At 32.6% G+C, this 21,080-nt stretch overlaps 2 protein-coding genes and 1 long non-coding RNA gene across 3 annotated transcripts; 1 reads left to right on the forward strand and 2 right to left on the reverse strand.

Annotated features, from left to right (window-relative positions):
- Positions 1-7,554: 7,554 nt before the first annotated feature.
- On the reverse strand, positions 7,555-12,117 carry LOC122597198. The gene is made up of 2 exons (XM_043769823.1): positions 11,633-12,117; positions 7,555-8,035 (listed from the first exon to the last, which is right to left on the reverse strand). The coding sequence occupies exons 1-2, from the start codon at positions 12,115-12,117 to the stop codon at positions 7,555-7,557; spliced, it is 966 nt and encodes a 321-aa protein (XP_043625758.1).
- A 904-nt stretch (positions 12,118-13,021) lies between these two features.
- Positions 13,022-13,624, forward strand: LOC122598670. Its single transcript, XR_006323687.1, has 2 exons — positions 13,022-13,113; positions 13,190-13,624. It is a non-coding gene; the product is annotated as an uncharacterized LOC122598670 (long non-coding RNA).
- A 1,251-nt stretch (positions 13,625-14,875) lies between these two features.
- Positions 14,876-20,240, reverse strand: LOC122597199. The gene is made up of 2 exons (XM_043769824.1): positions 19,696-20,240; positions 14,876-15,365 (listed from the first exon to the last, which is right to left on the reverse strand). The coding sequence occupies exons 1-2, from the start codon at positions 20,238-20,240 to the stop codon at positions 14,876-14,878; spliced, it is 1,035 nt and encodes a 344-aa protein (XP_043625759.1).
- Positions 20,241-21,080: the final 840 nt, after the last annotated feature.

Below are 21,080 nucleotides of genomic sequence, written 5' to 3' on the forward strand. Positions count from 1 at the left end.
AAAAATTAAGAGTTATAATTGGTCGATAACTTATTACAGCAACTCTGTTTTAGTATAATAAAAGATTCATTTTACTTTTTAAACTTAAAATTAGGACTTTAAACGAACTCGAGAGTTCATGAACAATAAAAAACGAACGTGTTGATCCATTTTTACAATTTACACACCGATAAACTACCCAATTCAGTCTCTTCTTCACCTCTGCGATACTAACAGCATTGATCCACTTTAAACTTATTTTCAATTGTTAATTACCAAATATGGATATGTTCATTTCGTCGAAACAACACTTCCCTCCACATTACCAATCAATCTCCGATGTAAACCAGTCTCAGAACCATTCCCGCAATTACATAACAATAAAAGACGAACCAATCATTGAAATGTCGGGCACAAATATAGTGCCAAATCAGGATTTGTGAGGACATAACCCTTATACCTTAAACGAAAATTGTAACGTCAATGAATGAATAACTTAATGTATATGATCTAAGTTAGTGGCTATGATCAGTGACTCATATTGATTGGTGACCACGTTGCCCAATGACTCATGGTGGTTCGTGGCCATGTTGCTCAATCCTCGTACATATATAGATGTACTTAAAAATTATTAATTATATAAAAAAGAAAAACAAACATCTCTTGTTTAATGCAATTGTGACCGAATACTCAATCTTATTTAATTGTATAAAATACTTTTTAAATTTTTTTTAGCTCTCTAATTGAAAAAGTTAGAAATAAAAAATTAAACACATTTTTTTACAATTGAACGCAACTTAAAGTTTACGTACTTTTAGAAAACCGAAAGTAAGAGGCTTTTTGAAAAATTAGTAGATAAACTAAATGTATTTGGATTATCAAAATTAAATGTATTTTAAGACCCCTAAACGAATTGCAAACTTACATCAGGGCATCGAACAAATCTCCTTCCTGGGTTTTTGCTAGTCCATGATGTGAGGATGTACATCTTTTCTCCACAGTAGCAGTAAGCATATCAATTTGCTCGATTTGTTGATGAAGAAGAAGAGGCAGCGACAGCCATTGATAGCGGGAAAAGGGAGAGAGGAGAGAAAAAAAGGGGGGGGGGGAATTGGGGGGAAAGAGAAGTAATGAAAAGCAGGGAATGATTGGGTTAAATAAGCTGTATTTCCATGCCAATGCCGACATGGACATACATTTTTAATTGCAACCGGTACATATAAGCATATATCTGGTTGAATACTGGTTTAGACTCTTTTACCAAGTTATTTTCATACAATATCCAAAACCTATAGTTGGTTCCTACAATAGACATTTGGTCATACTTAGTTACATTTCCAGGCACTTATCCCTAAACTAAAATGCTTGCTAGGAGAACCATAATGAAAGTGGTTTTACTTTGGACACTATCCCAATGGTTACAACAATTTATAATCTTTTCAATTATGTACATTTTCACGTTAAAATCATCTTGTACTCTCCGTATTCACTATCTAAATGTGTGACTAACTGACTATTGCATTCACAAGGGGCATACTATTGCCACCAGGGAATTTGGCTATTAACACCTGACCCCAAAAGGGGTGAAATTCTCCCTTTCTGACCAAGACAATTCGCCCATTCTGCCAACGTAATTATTGCTTTTTTGACTGACTTAAAGTGTAGATGTAAAGGATATACTATCACTTTACTTTCCCCTCCCTCTAATCTGATCCACCAATTTCATCCCTTTTTTTCATCTCTCAAATTACAGCAGGTATCATCATTTTCTAAATTTTTTTTGTTTGTTTGTTATTTTATTTTATATATATACATATACATATATTATATATTATTAACTTTCATTATTTTTATACATTACAAGGGAGTTGGATTGATTTGGTTATATCACCACCGCCTGACCACCACCACCGCCGGACCACCACCGGAAGCCTCCCACTACCATTTTTCAATATACATCGGGTAACCACCATCATTTTCTAACCATTTTTTTGTTTGTTATTATATTATATTATTAACTTTCATTATTTTTATACAATACAAGGGGGTTGGATACTTGGACTGATTTGGTTAACATCACGACCGTCGGAACACCACCACCGCCGGAACACCACCAGCAACCGCCCACTACCATCGGACCACAACCACCGCAGATCTGTTCACTATCCATTTACCCATCCTTTTAATTTTTGTTATTTTCGTTTATTTATTTTTGTTTTAATTGTTATTATGATATTAGTATTATTAGTAATATTATTTGTTTTTATGGAGTAATATATAGAGTTTGATTGAACGTGTAGATGTAATATTGTTAGTAAAACAAAGTTTATGTAGTTGAATTGAATGTGTAGTTAAAAAAGATAAATGTGAGTATTATTGTTGGTATCCGAACCAAAACGTATAATTCGGTTGGACCGAATGCAAAGTATATTGCACCGTTGCTGGGAACCTTGGCGAGGTCGGTGCCATTTTACTATGATTCATGGGAGCAAGTCCCTGAGGAGGCTAAGGAACATGTTTGGCCGTGTCTAGAGCCTTATATTGCGACAACCAACTTAAATTGACATAACGATAAACACCTGAAAATTAAAGTAATATGGTAATGATGAAATGAATAATATATAAGCTTTTTCCAAACTTAAAATTGATGATTACACCAAAAACTATACCTGGATAAATATTCAAATACTCTTGGAGTGCTATATCTCTAGTGATGTAATCCTCAATCGTGTGAGATCCAATAAGTACTTTCCACCGGTGAAGAAAAGAATAAAGAGCCCTCTTATTCTTAAATACCGGCTTACAATGTTTTATTATATTCCCCCTTATGTAAACTCTACAGAGTTGTCGCGCAGCATTCGGCACCACATTTCGACATGCATTCATCAGTGCTAGCTCCCTATCAGTAATTATAAGACTCACGGGCCAGCCTTCACCAAGTGTCCATTTTAAAGTCAGTAACACCCAAACATAGTTGGCCTTCTGTTCGTTTACTATAAACGCACCAGCTATAAGAAATGTCTTGCCCGTTGAAGTGACGCCTACAATCTCAACAAATGGCATTCCATATTTGTTAGTTTTGTAGATGGAGTCTATGAATAACACGTTAGGGAATGCACGTCAAATCTCAAATGATTTTGGGTGCATAAAAAACAGATTTTCCATCCGGTTTGAATATACGTCCGTTGTATACTCATAAGTGTAATAGAATTGTTGTAGCACTGACAAAAGCACCTGCATTTGAATAAAATATATTTGTAAAATCCTAATGTCTACATGTTAAACTCAAAGGATATGTAAAAGTGAAAAGCTAACCTGCATTGCAGTATTTCCAATCTTCTGGGCCTCTTCGCTTCTTATTCTTTCCAGTAAGTTGTGTACATCTTTAATAAGAGAGAGGTTGTTTGGAAATTCCTTTCTCAATCCATCAAAAATACCCTGCGCATTCAAGTTTAAGTAATATTGTCTCCGTACCCATTCTTTTTCGGCTGGAAAAAAACGTCTGGCAAATGCATGACCATACACATCATCTATGTCATGAATATGTGTATGATCTATCACATTTATCCTCCAACCATATGGCTCCGAATAATAACCTTGCAATTTGAATGGACAATTATATTTTTTTGAAAAATTCTTTCTGATGCATGCCCTTACTCCTCTTACAGTATGTTCCACCACGATCACAAATGAGTAATACTCTAGAAACGTCATCCACTGCATTTTTGTTTGATCTACCCTTTACTTAGATATAACCTAGCGACATTGATGTTGCTTGCGCCCATTCCGTTAGTTCTTCGGCTGAGTTGAACGACTATTGTAATAGAAAATACAGATCCCATATTTTTATTAAATAACTAAATACTTAAAGAAAAGATATGTTGAATTATACCTCATCAGTATAAAAGGGAGTAACGTCGTAGTCAAAATTACCGCCCTCATCTGAGTTGTTATCGGCAGAATTATCCATCTAAAATATATAATTTAGCTATAAAATATACAACAAATTTACTATAAGTGGAACCATTTGTACATACATATATAGGGCAGAGGTTAGCAAGAGCAGAAGGGGGGAATGACAGATGTGGCGAAATTCCTCGCCCCTTTTGCCCCTGACATTTTCGGTTATAAGTGACATAAAGGTGATTTACAGTATGGGTAAAAAACAGTATGGGTAAAAAACAGTATGGGTAAAAAGCAGTATGAGTAAAACACGGTATGAGTAAAAGTGACATAAAGGTGATGGGGTGTAGGTAAAAGTTTTTTTGGCAGAATTTCGCCCCTTCTGATTTCCCATTTCGCTCCTTCTGCTCTGACGTGTCAAGTTGAGGTGACGTAAAGCTGAAAACGGGATGATTTAAATTATTAGGCCAGATGAGGCGAATTTCGCCCATATGGCTTTATATTTTCGCCACTTCTGAGAGGAGTCAATAGCAGAAAAAAGGTGTCAATAGGAAGCCCTATTCATAATTCTAATGTGTATTCATGTTCTGGAAATGATTTGACTAGTGATATTTTTATGACTTTTTCAAACAAAGAAACGCTCTTTAAGAGATGGTGAAACCAAAATTTGATGGGTAGACAATACGAAATCAATAACATAATAGCCAAACACATCTAAACAAAAAAATAAGATATGATGACACCGGAAGGCTATCCACACAGAATCACTATCAATCAAAGAAACCACAATATAGAGATGCTTAATTTATAGAACTAATTGCATTTTTGGTCCCTGTGTTATCATACTTTTTGCACGTTTGGTCCAAACTTTTCATTCGTTGCATTTTTGGTCCTAAAAGAGTGACTTTTTCTCAAAAATGGTTCAAAGTGACGGTTCTGTCTATTTTCCTCCGTTGATGAGGTCATGTGAGCGTCACGTGAGGGGTAAATCTGTCATCTTATTGTTCTTCATCCTCCTCCTTTATCTTCTTGGTTACATCCCAATTCACCCACTTCCTTATTCCATGTTTTCAAAACCTCCAAAATCCAAATTAATTAAATCTAGAAACAAACCTTTAAAAATCATTCCGGTTAAAATTCCTCTACACCAGCAGATTTCTTTGACAAGATTCAATCAAAAAAATTCGATGGCTTTTCTTCCAAGACCACCAAGAAACCATTCCCAAAAACCACCTCCACCACCTCGTCATCATCCACCGCCACACTGCCGGCCACCACCTGTAAAACAATTTATGTAATCCCGAATCCACAAACCTTAACCCAATTCTTAACATCCAATTCTTAAGATATCACACACCACCATAGGAAACCATTACAGTTTACTTTTCTCTATACAAAAATATTTTCTAAATCACCACGTACAATTTTATCATCCCAAAATCCCCAAATAAACAATCTCCAAAGAATTTACTTTTCAGATGGTGGGAAAATTAGCCGCCGCAAAAGAACCAAAAAATGAACAACCATCGCTACCACCTGTCGGAACTCCAAGTCCGATGATGTCTTCACTGCCTGACGGTTTATGCCGTCCCCGATTTTAACATACTCCGCGATAACCACCCTCTGCCGTCTCCGGTGAATACCCATCCACCACCTCTATCTTCCCTATATATATATATATATACACACACACAATATAATGAGAGTTAAGAGCCAATCGCGCATATGTTCTTCCAAAACATCTCAAGTTAATAGCAAGACCACCGTTGATATGGTGACGGTTAGGTTTTCAAGTGTTGGTGTGGGTGGATCTTGGTGGTGTGGGGGAAGAGATTCCGACCACTTTCAATTTTCAATCAAAAGTTAATTTTCTCACTAATGGAGAACTTGTGCAGATATTAGTGTATACTCAAGGAAGAGAAGGCAAAGTGTACTGTTGTAAATGAAGAGCTGTGTTGGCCAAAAAAAATAAAAAATGGTATGAAGCTTTTGTGAGATTCGTAGTTGGTCCAGTGACAAACCAAATGGAGGATGGAACTTTATTAATTGGCTCATTATTAATTAGTTTTAGATCTGCAAATATTGATGAGATTAAAAATTATAAAATGAATTTTTTATTATAGTATAAACAGATTTACTGGATATATACATATAAATCTATATTAGATATATATATATACACATATTATATATATATATATATATAAATATGAGTGTTGTTGATTTGATGTATATGAATGTGTTTGAAGAAAATGTTTGGGGAAGAAGATGTGTATGGAATAGAGAACCATGAATAAAGAAACAAAAAATATTGAGTTAGTTACAAGATTGGTCCTATTTGTGAAAAAAGACGATATTGCGCATCATGTGAGAGGCACATGATGCACTTAACGGTATAATTTTAACAGAACCGTCAGTTTGGACCATTCTTGCGAAAAAGTCACTCTTTTAGGACCAAAAATGCAACGAATGAAAAGTTTGGACTAAACGGGCAAAAAGTGTAATAACACAGAGACCAAAAATACAATTAGTTCTAATTTATATATTATAACTACATTCTTTAACGATCCGTTTGGTTTCTAAATGTATTGAAATTTGAGGAAATTAAATTTAGAATAGTTTATGTTAATCTTACATGACAAAAAGACAAAGTTGTCAAAATTCATTCTACCAAATACCCATATATTTTGAGAACCATGTAAGTATATCGATTTATATATGCAACACACAAACATGTTGTGGCTTACTCCAACATTTTACTTGATTTATTAAGAGTATATCTATCTAATTAATAAAATAGTAATTATCTAAGCATTCTAAGACATCCTCCGTATTATAAAGCTACTCTTAAATATTGCCACATAGGATTAATCCTAGGTGGCATCCTCATTTTTTTTACAATATATTTATTTATTTATATTTATAAAAAATATTAAATATATTTTTTGATTTTTTTTCCAAATTACATACATTACTTGTGGTAAACATATTATTTATTTCTATACAAATATGTTTCCTAATGCCCATCGACACAATTATATAAAATTCTTAGGTTTTCTCTTTAATTTTGTTCTTCGCCACTTTCAATATGCAAGTTAACCGATTTGTTATATTTTATGTGTTCTATTGCATGTCTTTTTTATTTTTTTAAATTTATTAGTTATGGCAAAACTTAATTACAGTTGATTTATCTTTTCTTTGCTTTATTGTTATTGTTATTCAACTACAATACTTTTTTTCTTAGATTTTGGGTGACCATTTTTAATGACAAATCTCATGATGGTTGTTAATCAAAGGTGTTAGTGAAAAATCTTTTGTTTTTGTAAATAAATTTTTTGATTTTAATTAATAATTAACAACATAAATAATAAACAGACTGAGTTTATATATATACTATTAAAGGAGAAAAACAATTTGTTAATAATTGTTAGCGTATATATATAATTTTAGCCAATACTTAATTGAACTATATTTTTAAACAACTGTGCATCGCGCGGGGTAAAAGACCTAGTATATATATATATATGTTTGTGTATGTGTGTTTGCATTAACTGTACATGATACGATCCCATATAATCGCAAGATTTACATAGATTTACTATATGTATTACGTTCATAAGAAACAAAGCATCATAATTAAGTTTTTGATATTTTTAAGGCAAGAGATCATGATCATTCTGACCAAGTAATATCTAAATCTCCCCAGTTATCTTCGGATACCCCCAAGGCTTTCCACACGGCTTTGGAAGCATCAACAATGTTGTTAGGACAAGGAGGCTGATAGTCATGATCGGAATCGCACCCCATGGTGGAGTCACACTCGTCCACAACCATTGCCTTCACACTCCTCCCGTTTCCATTTATTATAATATATTTGTGACACCTATCCCCTCCCTTGTACCATCCGGTTGATAATGCCACAACTGGCGTGTCATCAGAATGGTATTGGTTGTCACACTCTGATGGACCACCACCATCACCTCCCTTTTGGAAACTGTTAATCGTAAGGGTAGCCTTCGTATCACTTGACACTGGAGGCGAACATGTGTACGTGGTGTAAAACTTACCTTGGACGCAACAATCCGAGTCATTCTCTTGGTTGCATTGTCCAGGTGGTGGTTTTTTTCCATGGATACCACCACTTGGTTTGCACGTTTGAGCATTAATCATCTCGAATGAAGATGCTGCTACGAGAGCCAAGCAAAAAAGAAAACTGTAGATCTTCATTCTGTCTTTTACTTTTGTTAATCTGTTTTTCAGTTGTGTTGAATGAAATGCAACATTGATCATATTTTCTTTTATAGGCTTTGGCTCCATAACAAGCCTAAATTGAAGTCTTAGTGTCTTATTACTATCCTTTTGGCACAACATGTCATTCTTTTGCAGAATAATAGACATAAGATCAAAGTTAATTAATTACAATAAGATTTCATGACATCTTTTTTGGACTATAGCAGAGTTAGATGTTGTTCCGTTCACATAGTTATGTCTTCACGATGTTGAGAGTAATTTTGTCTAGTATAACATATGGGTTATTCTTGAAACAAAATTAGTGTAATTTAAGTTTGACTTTCATTTTGTGAAGCATGTTGGCAGGGCACTGTCTCTCGTATTATAAAATCGTATTATAAAAAGAATAGCCCATGTTAAAAGTTATATGAAGTAAATGTCTAAGTTACCCATAATGATTATATTAAACTATCAGTCTTTTATCTTTTAAAATATCTTTATTAACTCTTTACATAAATTACTAAACCACTCGATGCCGCCTCTACCACCAACAGTCACCTCCCAACACCGTCGCCGCCACGAATACTGCCACATTGCGCGGGTACCATGCTAGTGTACAGTGATGTACATATGTATTTAAAAAAACCAAGATTAGTTACAAAAATGGTACTCGAACTATCCATCATATTGCACAAATCATACCCAATGTTTATTAATTACGTCCGTCATATCCAAACTTACCATTTTTTCCACTCGGACTCCACCTGGACCAAATGTCCGTTAATTGTGATGTTAAGTGCCTTGACGTGTCGTGCACGTGAGTGGTACTTTTGTCATTTTGTATTCTCTATCCGAATTATAGGCATGTAAACTGTAACTTTCACGATACATCCGGTACCATCTTTGTAAGTTATCATTCTTATTAACACTTTACTCAATTAAACTATATTTTATCAATTTATATTATTCAATAAAAAAATATTATTGTTAATGACATAATGACTTTTATAGTAATAAATTACAATTTTATAAAAACTTACAAATATTATATATATATTTACTTTTTTTAAAATAATTACTTTTATTTTATGAAATACTATTTTATTATTATATAAAAGATTATTTCTAGCATATAAAGGTTATAGATTTTTATAAAAAACTTTATTTTATTAAAAACTATAAATATATTTACTTTATAGATCCATGATTATTTTGATAAATGCGTATTCTCATATTTATTAACTTTTTTTTATATAAAAAACGGTTGTATCATGGTTGTGTAGATACTAATGCGATATAATAGATTAAAAAAATTCCTTTTGATTTACTTTTTAAAAAATTAAAATAAATTAGATCTTGAAATACATATTTAGCAAAATCATTATGGATATACAATTCAATATGCAATAGTTTTTATTAAAATAATTTTTTTTTCAATAATAACTTTTATAGACTAAAAATAATCTTTTATAAAAATAAAATAACTTCTTTTAAAAAAAGTAAATGTTTATAAAAATGTTAATAAATTTTTATAAAGTTATACTTTATCACTAAATAATAATCATTTATAATTACAATAATATTTTTTATTAATTATAATAATACTAATAATCATTTATAATTACAATAATATTTTTTTATTAATTATAATAATACTAATTGATAAAATATAGTTTTATAAAGTAAAGTATTAATAATAATGATAAATTACAAAGATGGTACCTGAAGTATATTGAAATTACAGTTTTCGAACTTGTAATTCAGATAGAGTATGCAAACGGACAGAAATAAGTCAATAACCCTCATGTGCACGACACGTGGGCACTTAACACCACAACTAACGGACGTTTGGTCCAGATATGGCCCGTCTGAAAAAATGGAGTTTTGGTATAACGGACGTAATTAATAAACCCTGGGAATATTTTGTGAAATATAATGGATAGTTAAGTACCATTGTAGTAATTAATTAACCCAAAAATTATTATATGGAAAAAAAACCACAAACATCTCTTGAACTATGCATTTAATAAAATTATAAATTGAATATTCGATCTTGTTTAGTTGTAGCTATGCATTTAATGAAATTGTAATCTGAATACTTGATTTTATTTAATTAGTTGTAGAAATTTTTTTTCTTCTCCTAAAACTTTTTTTTGAAAAAATATAACCATAAAACATGATTAGATTAATGTTTTTAGAAAGGTTTTTCAAAAAAGCTATAAAACATACTTTTGGAAAGGTTTTGATTTTTTTTTCACTTTCCAGTTTCTAACAATCTGTTACACACATAATAAATTTTACAACAAAACGCAACTTAAAGTTTGCGTTGGTATAAAAAACCGAAAGTAGTTGCTTCTTTTAAAACTTTGTCGATTAACTAAAGATGCTTGCAAGGAGAACATAATCAAATGGTTTTACTTTGGACACTATATCAAAGGTTATAACAATATATAATCTTTTCAATTATGTACATCTTCACGTTAAAATCATCTTGCACTTTCCGTATTCACTCTCTATGTGTGAGACTATTGCAAACACAATTCTCATGTGTATTCATGCTCTGGAAATGATTTGACTAGAGTCATATTTATTCTATGGCTTTTTCAAGAAAAGAAACGCGCAGACAACACAAAATAATAGCCAAACACATATTAACAAAATCAATAAGATGACACCTATGGTTGTTTCTTTTTTGATAATAATATATATTATCTCAATCGACAAGGCTAACCCTGTAACCCACAATCACAAACTCACTATCAATCACTGAAACCACAATATAAAGATGCTTAGATTATACGGATTAGTTTCCTGGAATGTATCTATCTTTGACAGAATGTTTATAGTAGGAAAAAACTAAAATTGTGTGTATTGTATGTAAATAACTTGAAAAAATGTTTATTGTATGTAAGCAAACATACGTGGCAACCATATACAGGTGCCACTTGTCATATTTTAATTGGTTGAAACGAAATTCTTACATACAATAAATATTATTTCGAGTTGTTTACATACAATACACACAACTTTAGTTATTTCCTACTATAAATATCGTTCAAGGTTTCTTACATTCCAGGAAACTAATCCCTAGATTATATATATCATAACTACATTATTCTTTAAGGGGCTATTTGGTTTCTAATTGTATTGGAATTTGGAAAAATGAAATTTAAAATACTCTATGAAAACCTAACTTGACAAAGAACAAAATTGTCAAAGTTCATTATATATTTTGAGAACCAAACGTGAATAAAATTATATCCTAAGAATTTTGATTTATATACATGCACCACACAAACGTGTTGTATCTTACTCCCACATTTTACTTGATTTATTAAGAGTGTATGTGTTTACATCAACTTGCAGCTAGAGATTGAATGCATGAAAGTTGTTACTTTAATTTGTTGTTTAACTGTACATAATACACAATATAATCACCACATTTACATAGATTCACGTATTATGTTCATAAGAAAAAAAGCATTATAAATTTATGATATTTTTAAGAGAAGATTACAATCATTCTGACCAAGTAATATCTAAATCTCCCCAGTTATCTTCGGATACCCCCAAGGCTTTCCACACGGCTTTGGAAGCATCAACAATGTTGTTCGGACATGGTGGCTGATAGTCATGATCGGAATCGCACCCCATGGTGGAGTCACACTCGTCCACAACCATTGCCTTCACACTCCTCCCGTTTCCATTTATCGTAATATATTTGTGACACCTATCTCCTCCCTCGTACCACCCCGTTGATAATGCCACGACTGGCGTGTCATCAGAGTGGTATTGATTGTCGCACTCCGATGGACCACCACCATCGCCTCCTTTTTGGAAACTGTTTATCGTAAGCGTAGCCTTTGTTTCACTTGACACCGGAGGCGAGCATGTGTATGTGGTGTAAAACTTACCTTGGACGCAACAATCCGAATCATTCTCTTGGTTGCATTGTCCTGGTGGTGGTTTTATTCCGCGGATACCACCACTTGGTTTGCACGTCATTAATCATCTCGAATGAAGATGCCGCTACGAGAGCCAAGCAAAAAAGAAAACCGTAGATCTTCATTCCCTCTTTACCTTTGTTAATCTGTTTTTCAGTTTTGGTGAATGAAATGCAACATTGATCATATTTTCTTTTTATAGGCTTGGCTCCATAACAAGCCTAAACTGAAGTCTTACTATCCTTTTTGGCACAACATGCATGTCATTCTTTTGTAGAATAATATAGGCATGAAATCATAGTTAATTAATTACAGTAAGATTTCATGACATCTTTTTTGGACTATATATATAGCAGACTTAAATGTCGTTCCCTTCACTTAAATATATCTTCATGATGTTGAGAATAATTTTGTCTAGTATAGTGGTACGTATGGGTTATTCTTGAAACAAACTTTAATGTAGTTTAAGTTTGACTTTCATTTTGTTAAGCATGCATGTTGGCAAGGCATACCGAGCTTAAATCTTCTTAGTAATTAAGTGCTCTTCGGTACGGGTACGCAATACGTTCTTTGTGACGAATTCGGTACGTATGGGGTATACTCATTTCGGTATGAAACGGTACGGTGTGCTATGAATTCGGTTCGGTGTACCAAAAATAAAAACATGAATTAACAAAATTTCATAATATAAAGATGAACATAATTTTAGAAAATACAAGCAAAATAAAAACACAAACCAAAATCTAATCATGTTTTTTTCCCCTTTTGCATTTTACCATATAACTAAGATATGTATATATTTATAACAATAAAATTTACATTTTTTAATAAAAACGAAAATAAAATATGTATAAAAAATTCTTATTATTTTATTTAAAAAATTGAAGTGGGATGAGTGAGTCAGTGGATTGACATGATGAGCTGTAACCATTTTTGATCTATTTCAATTTATCACTTCATCTCCTTCGACAGTCAACTCATATATCCATATCAATCATATATTTTCTTTTTTCTTCTTGACAATCCGGCGACCACTACTACGGATCTTCCATCACAGGTAATCCATATTAAATTATATATTTTTAACACATATATTCTCATTACTTTTCTTTTCTTCTACTCTTCTTCTAAAGTGGTGAATTCCGGCAACCAGATCACTATGTCCGGCGATCAAAAAAACAAACATGTAATACCGCAGCTATACTCGCTATTTATATATTAAAATGTCGCTTGATTCCCACCCAAGAAACGAATTGAAATCAAAGAAAACAAATTGAAAACGGCGATTGCAAAACGGAAGTCGACGATTGGAACTACACTCGGTTCGCCGTACCCTGCCGACTCGGTTCACTGTACCCTATCGACTCGGTTCGACGTACCCCCATCGTTTGGAACGTTTTCGTATTGCGTTCCAGTACGTTGTGTACCCATACGCAATACGCAGACTTTTGAGTGTATTCTCAGAATACTATTCTGTGACTATGTATTAGCCAGATGACAACTAGGAGTTAATTTTTTTTTGGTTTGTTTGTTAATTATGTATTTAGGTAAAAACCTTTTTAATTTGTCGATCCCTTTTTAATTTTTTTTGGTTGGTTTGTTATATTCACAAGAAGAAATGGTATACAGAAAATCATATGATTAGCCAAATTTCATTGCGATTATATCAAATTAGTCAAGTTTTTTAGGATTTTCACAAAATAGCCAACAAAATCGTAATAAACTGACAAAATTACATCGAGATCTTCAAAATCGCAATGAGAACATCAAAATCGCAATGAGATTAACGGAATCACAATGAGATTATAAAGAATCGCAACGTTATTCTTCTGCAGAATCTCAATGAGCTCCTGTATAATCTCTCTATGAGATTCTTTTGAAATTTTATTACGATTTTATTGGTTATTTTATAAATATTCAAAAAAACTTGGCTAATTCGATATAATCGCAATGAAATTTGGCTAATGACATCATTTTCTCTATGATATATAAGTGTTTGACATTTTTAACCTTAATGAATTATCGCGGGCTGAACTCAGCCACACCCCTAATAGTCCCAATTCCTATAGCTTATGATCCATAATACTAATATATCTAGCGAGTAACGACCCCTAAGAGTTAGCCAGAAGTAGGAGTTAATTTTTGATTTGGTTTGCTTGTTAAACCCCTTTTTGACTTGTCACTTAGGTACTCAAGTTAAATCTCAAGAAAAGTCCTCTACTGATTACAGTATTGATATGAAGGAAATTACTTTTTATTTTTTATTTTCGAAAGACATGAAGGAGATAACTTAGCCTACAATTTTAAACAATCAATTTAATAAATTATACATTCGTAATTCTACTCAAGATCCACAAAAACTAGTAGAGTTTGAGCTCATCTCCTAAGGTGTCGCCTCTAAGTTTTGAGTCAATTCAAATGTGCAAAAAGATTAACCTATTTCTGGAATAAAAGTGTTTGCAATCTAATATATATATATATACCGGAACTGCTATCGTTTAAGCATTTGATCACCTACAATTGGATATCATCAAGTAGATACAAATGGCATAAAAAAAGGGATGGGTTGACTGGATTTGTAAAGTTTATGTTCTTATAACATCTTGTTGGATTGATCAGTTCTATTGAATGAAAGATTGTTGTTCATAAAAAAGGAATTTTAAATTGCACATAATCATGGAAATTCTTTACTTTGTTATTTAACAGTTCAAAATACTAAAATATATAATCATCATTTTACATATATATATTTACATATTACATTTACAAGAAGAACATGATATATGACTGTTTTGACATATTTAACAATAGATAATCTTTCATTCTGACCAAGTAATGTCCAAATCTCCCCAATTATCTTCTGATACCCCCAACGCTTTCCACACAGCTTTGGAAGCATCAACAATGTTGTTAGGACAAGGAGGCTGATAGTCATGATCGGAATCGCACCCCATAGTAGAGTCACACTCGTCCACAACCATTGCCTTCACACTCCTCCCGTTTCCATTTATCGTGATATATTTGTGACACCTATCTCCTCCCTCGTACCATCCGGTTGATAATGCCACAACTGGTGTGTCATCAGAGTGGTATTGATTGTCGCACTCCGATGGACCACCTCCATCACCTCCTTTTTGGAAACTGTTTATCGTAAGCGTAGCCTTTGTTTCACTTGACACCGGAGGCGAGCATGTGTACGTGGTGTAGAACTTACCTTGGACGCAACAATCCGAATCATTCTCTTTGTTGCATTGTCCTGGAGGTGGTTTTTTTCCATGGATACCACCACTTGGTTTGCACGTCTGAGCACTGATCTGATCAAATGATAATGCCGCTACGAGAGCCAAGCAAAAAAGAAAACCGTAGATCTTCATTCTCTCTTTACTTTTGTTAATCTGTTTTTCAGTTGTGTTGAATGAAATGCAACATTGATCATATTTTCTTTTATAGGCTTTGGCTCCATAACAAGCCTAAATTGAAGTCTTACTGTCTTATTACTATCCTTTTGGCACAACATGTCATTCTTTTGCAGAATAGTTTATAAACATAAAATCAAAGTTAATTAATTACAATAAGATTTCATGACATCTTTTTTGGACTATAGCAGAGTTAGATGTTGTTCCCTCCACTTAATTATATCTTCACGATGTTGAGAATAATTTTGTCTAGTATAGTGGTACGTATGGGTTACTCTTGAAACAAAATTGATGTAGTTTAAGTTATTTGACTCATTTTGGGAAGCATGTTGGCATCCTTCAATATGGACTCTAATTAACTATAGGAGTTAATTTTCGGTTTGGTTTGTTTGTTAATTTGTCAAGTTGAATATAGAGAAAAGCCCTCTCTAGTCTCTACTGATTAGAGTGAAAAACCCTCTCTACATTCATTGGTGATAGCTTAGTGGTTAGGGAGTTTTCTACTTTGTGGTTTTTACTATGTGGTTTTTTTTCTAAGGGGTCATGGATTCAAATCTTGTCACATGCAAATGTGGTGAGGGGTTTTAGCGTAATGCTATACCTATCTACACATGGAACAGCAAACCCTTTAGGGCATTGCCAAGATTCGAACCCGACGTGAGCGCATCAAAATTAGAAGTGTTAACCATTTATCCGCTTTGCCTTTAAAATAAAAATAAAAAGTGGACGCTTCACACTAGTATATATGTGAAAGTTTTGATTAATCACCATAATTGAAGGTCGCTCAAAAATTGTCATAAGTTAATTTTAATTAAGAAAAACATGGTACTTTTGGGGTTTGTTTTTAAAACGTGATAGGCTTGGATTGCAATTCTATTCTATCAATTTGTACGTTTTAAATTTTACTCGAGATCTGCAAGAACGAGCAGAGTTTGACTTCTATATCTCCTAGTAGATTTTAATTTGTCGAGTTCAATGTCAGTTTGTTCCTAAATCCAAAATACCCAAACCTTATGCTTGCAGTATAGAGATGGTCTTCTGATTAATCCCACGGGTGTCAATAATGTTCTATCTTGTAGGAAGCCTTGCTTTGTGGGTTTTCTAACAAAAAAAAAAAATTGTCCTGTTTTTTACGTTTTGTAACGTATAAACAAAAGGGTCAACTGTCGTCGGTTCTTGAATGGTCAATTACAGTTAACTCTATCATGACAATATTACAATAATCTGCTCATTATGTTTCGAAACAGCATAATGGTAGCGGGGATACTATGAAAGCATTTGCAATATATCCAGTAATGATACCGGAGCTGCTGATCGACAACGTTCAAGCACTCACCTTCAAGTCGATATTAAATAAAAAGGTTTTTTTCTTAAAACCTCCCATATACTTTTCATTTTGTCCAATTTAGACCATCAAACTTTTTTATTCCCTAATAAGTCATTAAAAGTTGTCAAATTGTTTCATTTAGGTCATCGAACTTTTTAATTTGCTATTAGGTCACTAAAAAATGTTATTAAGTTTTACTATACCCACTTTTATCTTTTGTACTCCCTCCGTCCCATTGGAAGTGTCACGTTTTGAATTTTTAAAGTCTAATATATCCAACTTTGACCGTATATAATTTTGTTTGTATAAGATAATACTTGATGAAACTTATATGATGTTGGTTGTGTTTTTGAAGTGTTTTTAATGGTATAATTTTTCATCAAGTTTTATATAACACTAAAAAATATATATAAGGTCAAAATTTATACATAAAGACTTTGAATATTCAAAATAGGACACTCCTAATGGGACGGAGGGAGTATCTCCTATACCCGACCTGTATATAGATATACAAGGATTTTTACCCGCACGATGCGCGGCTCTTGGATTATATTTTCAAAACTTTTAGTATTGAATCAATAAAATCTCTAATAAGCAACGTTTCGATAAAAAATTATATAAAATATTTAAAAATATTTAAAAATCAAATATTCAAAATTTTCTTAATAATCAAATTCACTGCATAAATGAGTAGACAAACAAAATATTAGAATACATACAAACAATTAGCAACAACAATTTTGTGAAATATAAACTTGTTATATTGATTTAGTGTAAAACACATATTAAAATAGACGCTTCTATATGTTAGTAATTAACAAACTTATATATTGGAAAAAAGGTGCTAGCAATTATTTATTTGGAAACAAATTAAAAGTTGATTATTTTATTCATAATATGTTGTGATTTTATTTTATTGATATTGTAACAGAAAGGGAATGTAGTATATATTAAATGGGAAAAATTCATAAAGATGATACATATGAAATATCTTATGTGGAAAAATCTAAAGATAATTTTAAGTTGAGTTGGATGACTTTAAAAAGTTAGGATAACTATTGTTTTATTAGATATATATATATATATATTTATTTATTTAATTATATAATAATATATATTTTTTAATTTTTTATAGAAAAATATGAAATGCTAACTTAAGAAAATATGTTTATTTCCAGTAATATGTCAATATGTCCGACCTATTTTTTGATTTGAAAATCATCCGATTGAAAAATGTTTTGATCTATTTCTTCTCCTAATTGATTTGAATGGTTACATGTGATTAGTGTATTATCAGTTGGTTTTCTATTTGTCACATGTTAATATTTATAAAGTATGTAAACGGTTTTAGAGAAGATATAATTATGAATATCTGGTTACTGATGGGGAAACTCGCTACTTGATAGTTAGTAAGTAAACGGGGACCCGCTGGGTTCGGGTTCGGATCCGAATTTCGAATGGGGATTTTTAATCGGGTCTGGGTCTAAGATACCTACTTTGCCTATACTCGGCCCGTTGCCATAACTAAGTACCAACGGATTTTTTTAAGTTGAAAACCTAAATAAAACCTAATCACGGTCATAAATCCCATAACTACAACTACTAATTTAGGGCTCATATTCTCTAAATCTCATAAAAACCAATTGAGAATAAAATGATCGTGGCGATACAAACGGTTGGTGTGGCTATCGTTAAACCTAATAACATCTTATAATGATCTAGTAGAAGATAATAAAAGTTCAATGACCTATATGGGACAATTTGACAACTTTTAATGACCTAGTGAGGAATAAAAAAGTTCGATAGTCTGAAAGGGACTAAATGAAAAGTACATAGGTGTTTTAGAGAAAAAACTCTAAATAAAACGGGAAAAAAATGGGCTGAATGGCTTTGTAAATTGTAATCTGGACGCTTCTACCACTTCAACTATTGTAACTTGTAGTAATTGTATGGACTTGCTGGATTGATATTATTGAAAGATTGATTTTCAAAAATATGAATCTTAATATGTTCATAACCCAGGAAGATCTTAACTTTGTTGTTTAACCATAGACCTTAGTAGTACTAAATATAATCATCATTTATACATAGATAATAGATTCACATGTTATATTCACAAGGAGAACATGGAATATAACTGTTCGACATTTTTAACCTTAATGGATTAATCTTCAATTGTGGGCTGAACTCAGCTACCCCCAATATATAGGCCCAATTTTTATAGCACATGATCCATAGTACTAATATATCTAGCGAGTAGCAACCCCTAAGAAATAGCCAGAACTAGGAGTTAATTTTTTGATTTGGTTTGCTTGTTAAACGCCTTTTTGACTTGTCAATTAGGTACTCAACTTAAATCTCAAGAAAAGTCCTCTACTGATTACATCAGTGATATGAAGGAAATAACTTTTTTATTTTATTTTTGACAGACATGAAGGAAATAATTACTTAGCCTGCAATGTTAAACAATCGATTTAATAAATTTTACATTCTTAATTCTACTCAAGATCCACAAAAACTAGCAGAGTTTGAGCTCATCTCCTTAGGTGTCGCCTCTAAGTTTCACGTCAATTCAAATATGCTGGAATAATAATAGTGTTTGCAATCTAAGTAGAGACAAATGGCAACAAAAAAAAGAAGAAGAACAGGATGGCAATTGACAGGATTTGTAATATTTATGTAATTCTATTGAATGAAAGATTGCTGTTCGATCATAAAAAAGGAATTTTAAATAGCACATAATCCTGGAAATCCTTTACTTTGTTGTTTAGCCGTTCAAAATACTAAAATATATATAATCATCATTTATACATAGATTCACATATTACATTTACAAGAAGAACATGATATATGACTGTTTTGGCATATTTAACAATGGATAATCTTTCATTCTGACCAAGTAATATCCAAATCTCCCCAGTTATCTTCGGATACCCCTAAAGCTTTCCACACGGCTTTGGAAGCATCAACAATGTTGTTAGGACAAGGAGGCTGATAGTCATGATCGGAATCGCACCCCATGGTGGAGTCACACTCGTCCACAACCATTGCCTTCACACTCCTCCCGTTTCCATTTATCGTAATATATTTGTGACACCTATCTCCTCCCTCGTACCATCCCGTTGATAATGCCACGACTGGCGTGTCATCAGAATGGTATTGGTTGTCGCACTCCGATGGACCACCTCCGTCACCTCCCTTTTGGAAACTGTTTATCGTAAGCGTAGCCTTTGTTTCACTTGACACGGGAGGTGAGCATGTGTATGTGGTGTAGAACTTACCTTGGACACAACAATCCGAATCATTCTCTTGGTTGCATTGTCCTGGTGGTGGTTTTATTCCGCGGATACCACCACTTGGTTTGCACGTCTGAGCACTGATCTGATCAAATGATAATGCCGCTACGAGAGCCAAGCAAAAAAGAAAACCGTAGATCTTCATTCTCTCTTTACTGTTGCTAATTAATTAATTAATCTTCTTTTCAGTTTAGTTTGAATGCATTACAACGTGAATGAATGATCCTTTAATAGGCTTTGCCTCCATACAAGCCTAAATTAAAGTCATACTTACTATCATTTTTGGTAATGTCATTTCGTTTATAGAATAATCTAAACATAAAACATTGTTAATTAATTACAATATGATTAAATGACATCTTTTTTGGACTATAGGAGTGTTGGATGTCGTTCACTGCACTTTATATTTTCATAATCATATATATTATTATAAAGAATAAGTTGAGAATAATTTTGTCTAGTATGGGTTGTTCTTCAAACAAAATTGTAGTTTTAGGTTGACATTCATTTCGGAAGCATGTTGCAGGCAGGGCATAAATCTTCTTAATTAACATCTTTGGCATATATAGATAGATTATTTGACATTGAAAGAAAACAACAATAGGAAAAGTAAGTGATGTAAATCTAGAGTGTCAAAGATAAGAAACGAAGGAATAATTAATAATACTAATTGAAGGGCCAAAGTATATTTAAGGCCACTTATAAATTTGCTGGAAGTGGCTCCCATGATGTCAAAAATAGACACCATCTTCAAGTGGGTTAATTAAGTTTTTTTTGTGATCAAATTAACCCGGACCACCGGCCCATATATGGAGCCATGGAGGAGGCTGCTACAAATAATGGAGGCTGCTTTGATAAAAACAATAGCTAGTGGATGATCCAAGACAACAAGGATCGCGACCCGAGTCATTAATTTGTTTTGAACACACACGTTGTGAAAATTATGATATACATGAGTTGTATGTTTTTGAATATGGTTACAAAA

This window comes from Erigeron canadensis, chromosome 4, assembly GCF_010389155.1.
Source record: "Erigeron canadensis isolate Cc75 chromosome 4, C_canadensis_v1, whole genome shotgun sequence".
In the NCBI taxonomy this organism is placed as follows: Eukaryota; Viridiplantae; Streptophyta; class Magnoliopsida; order Asterales; family Asteraceae; genus Erigeron; species Erigeron canadensis.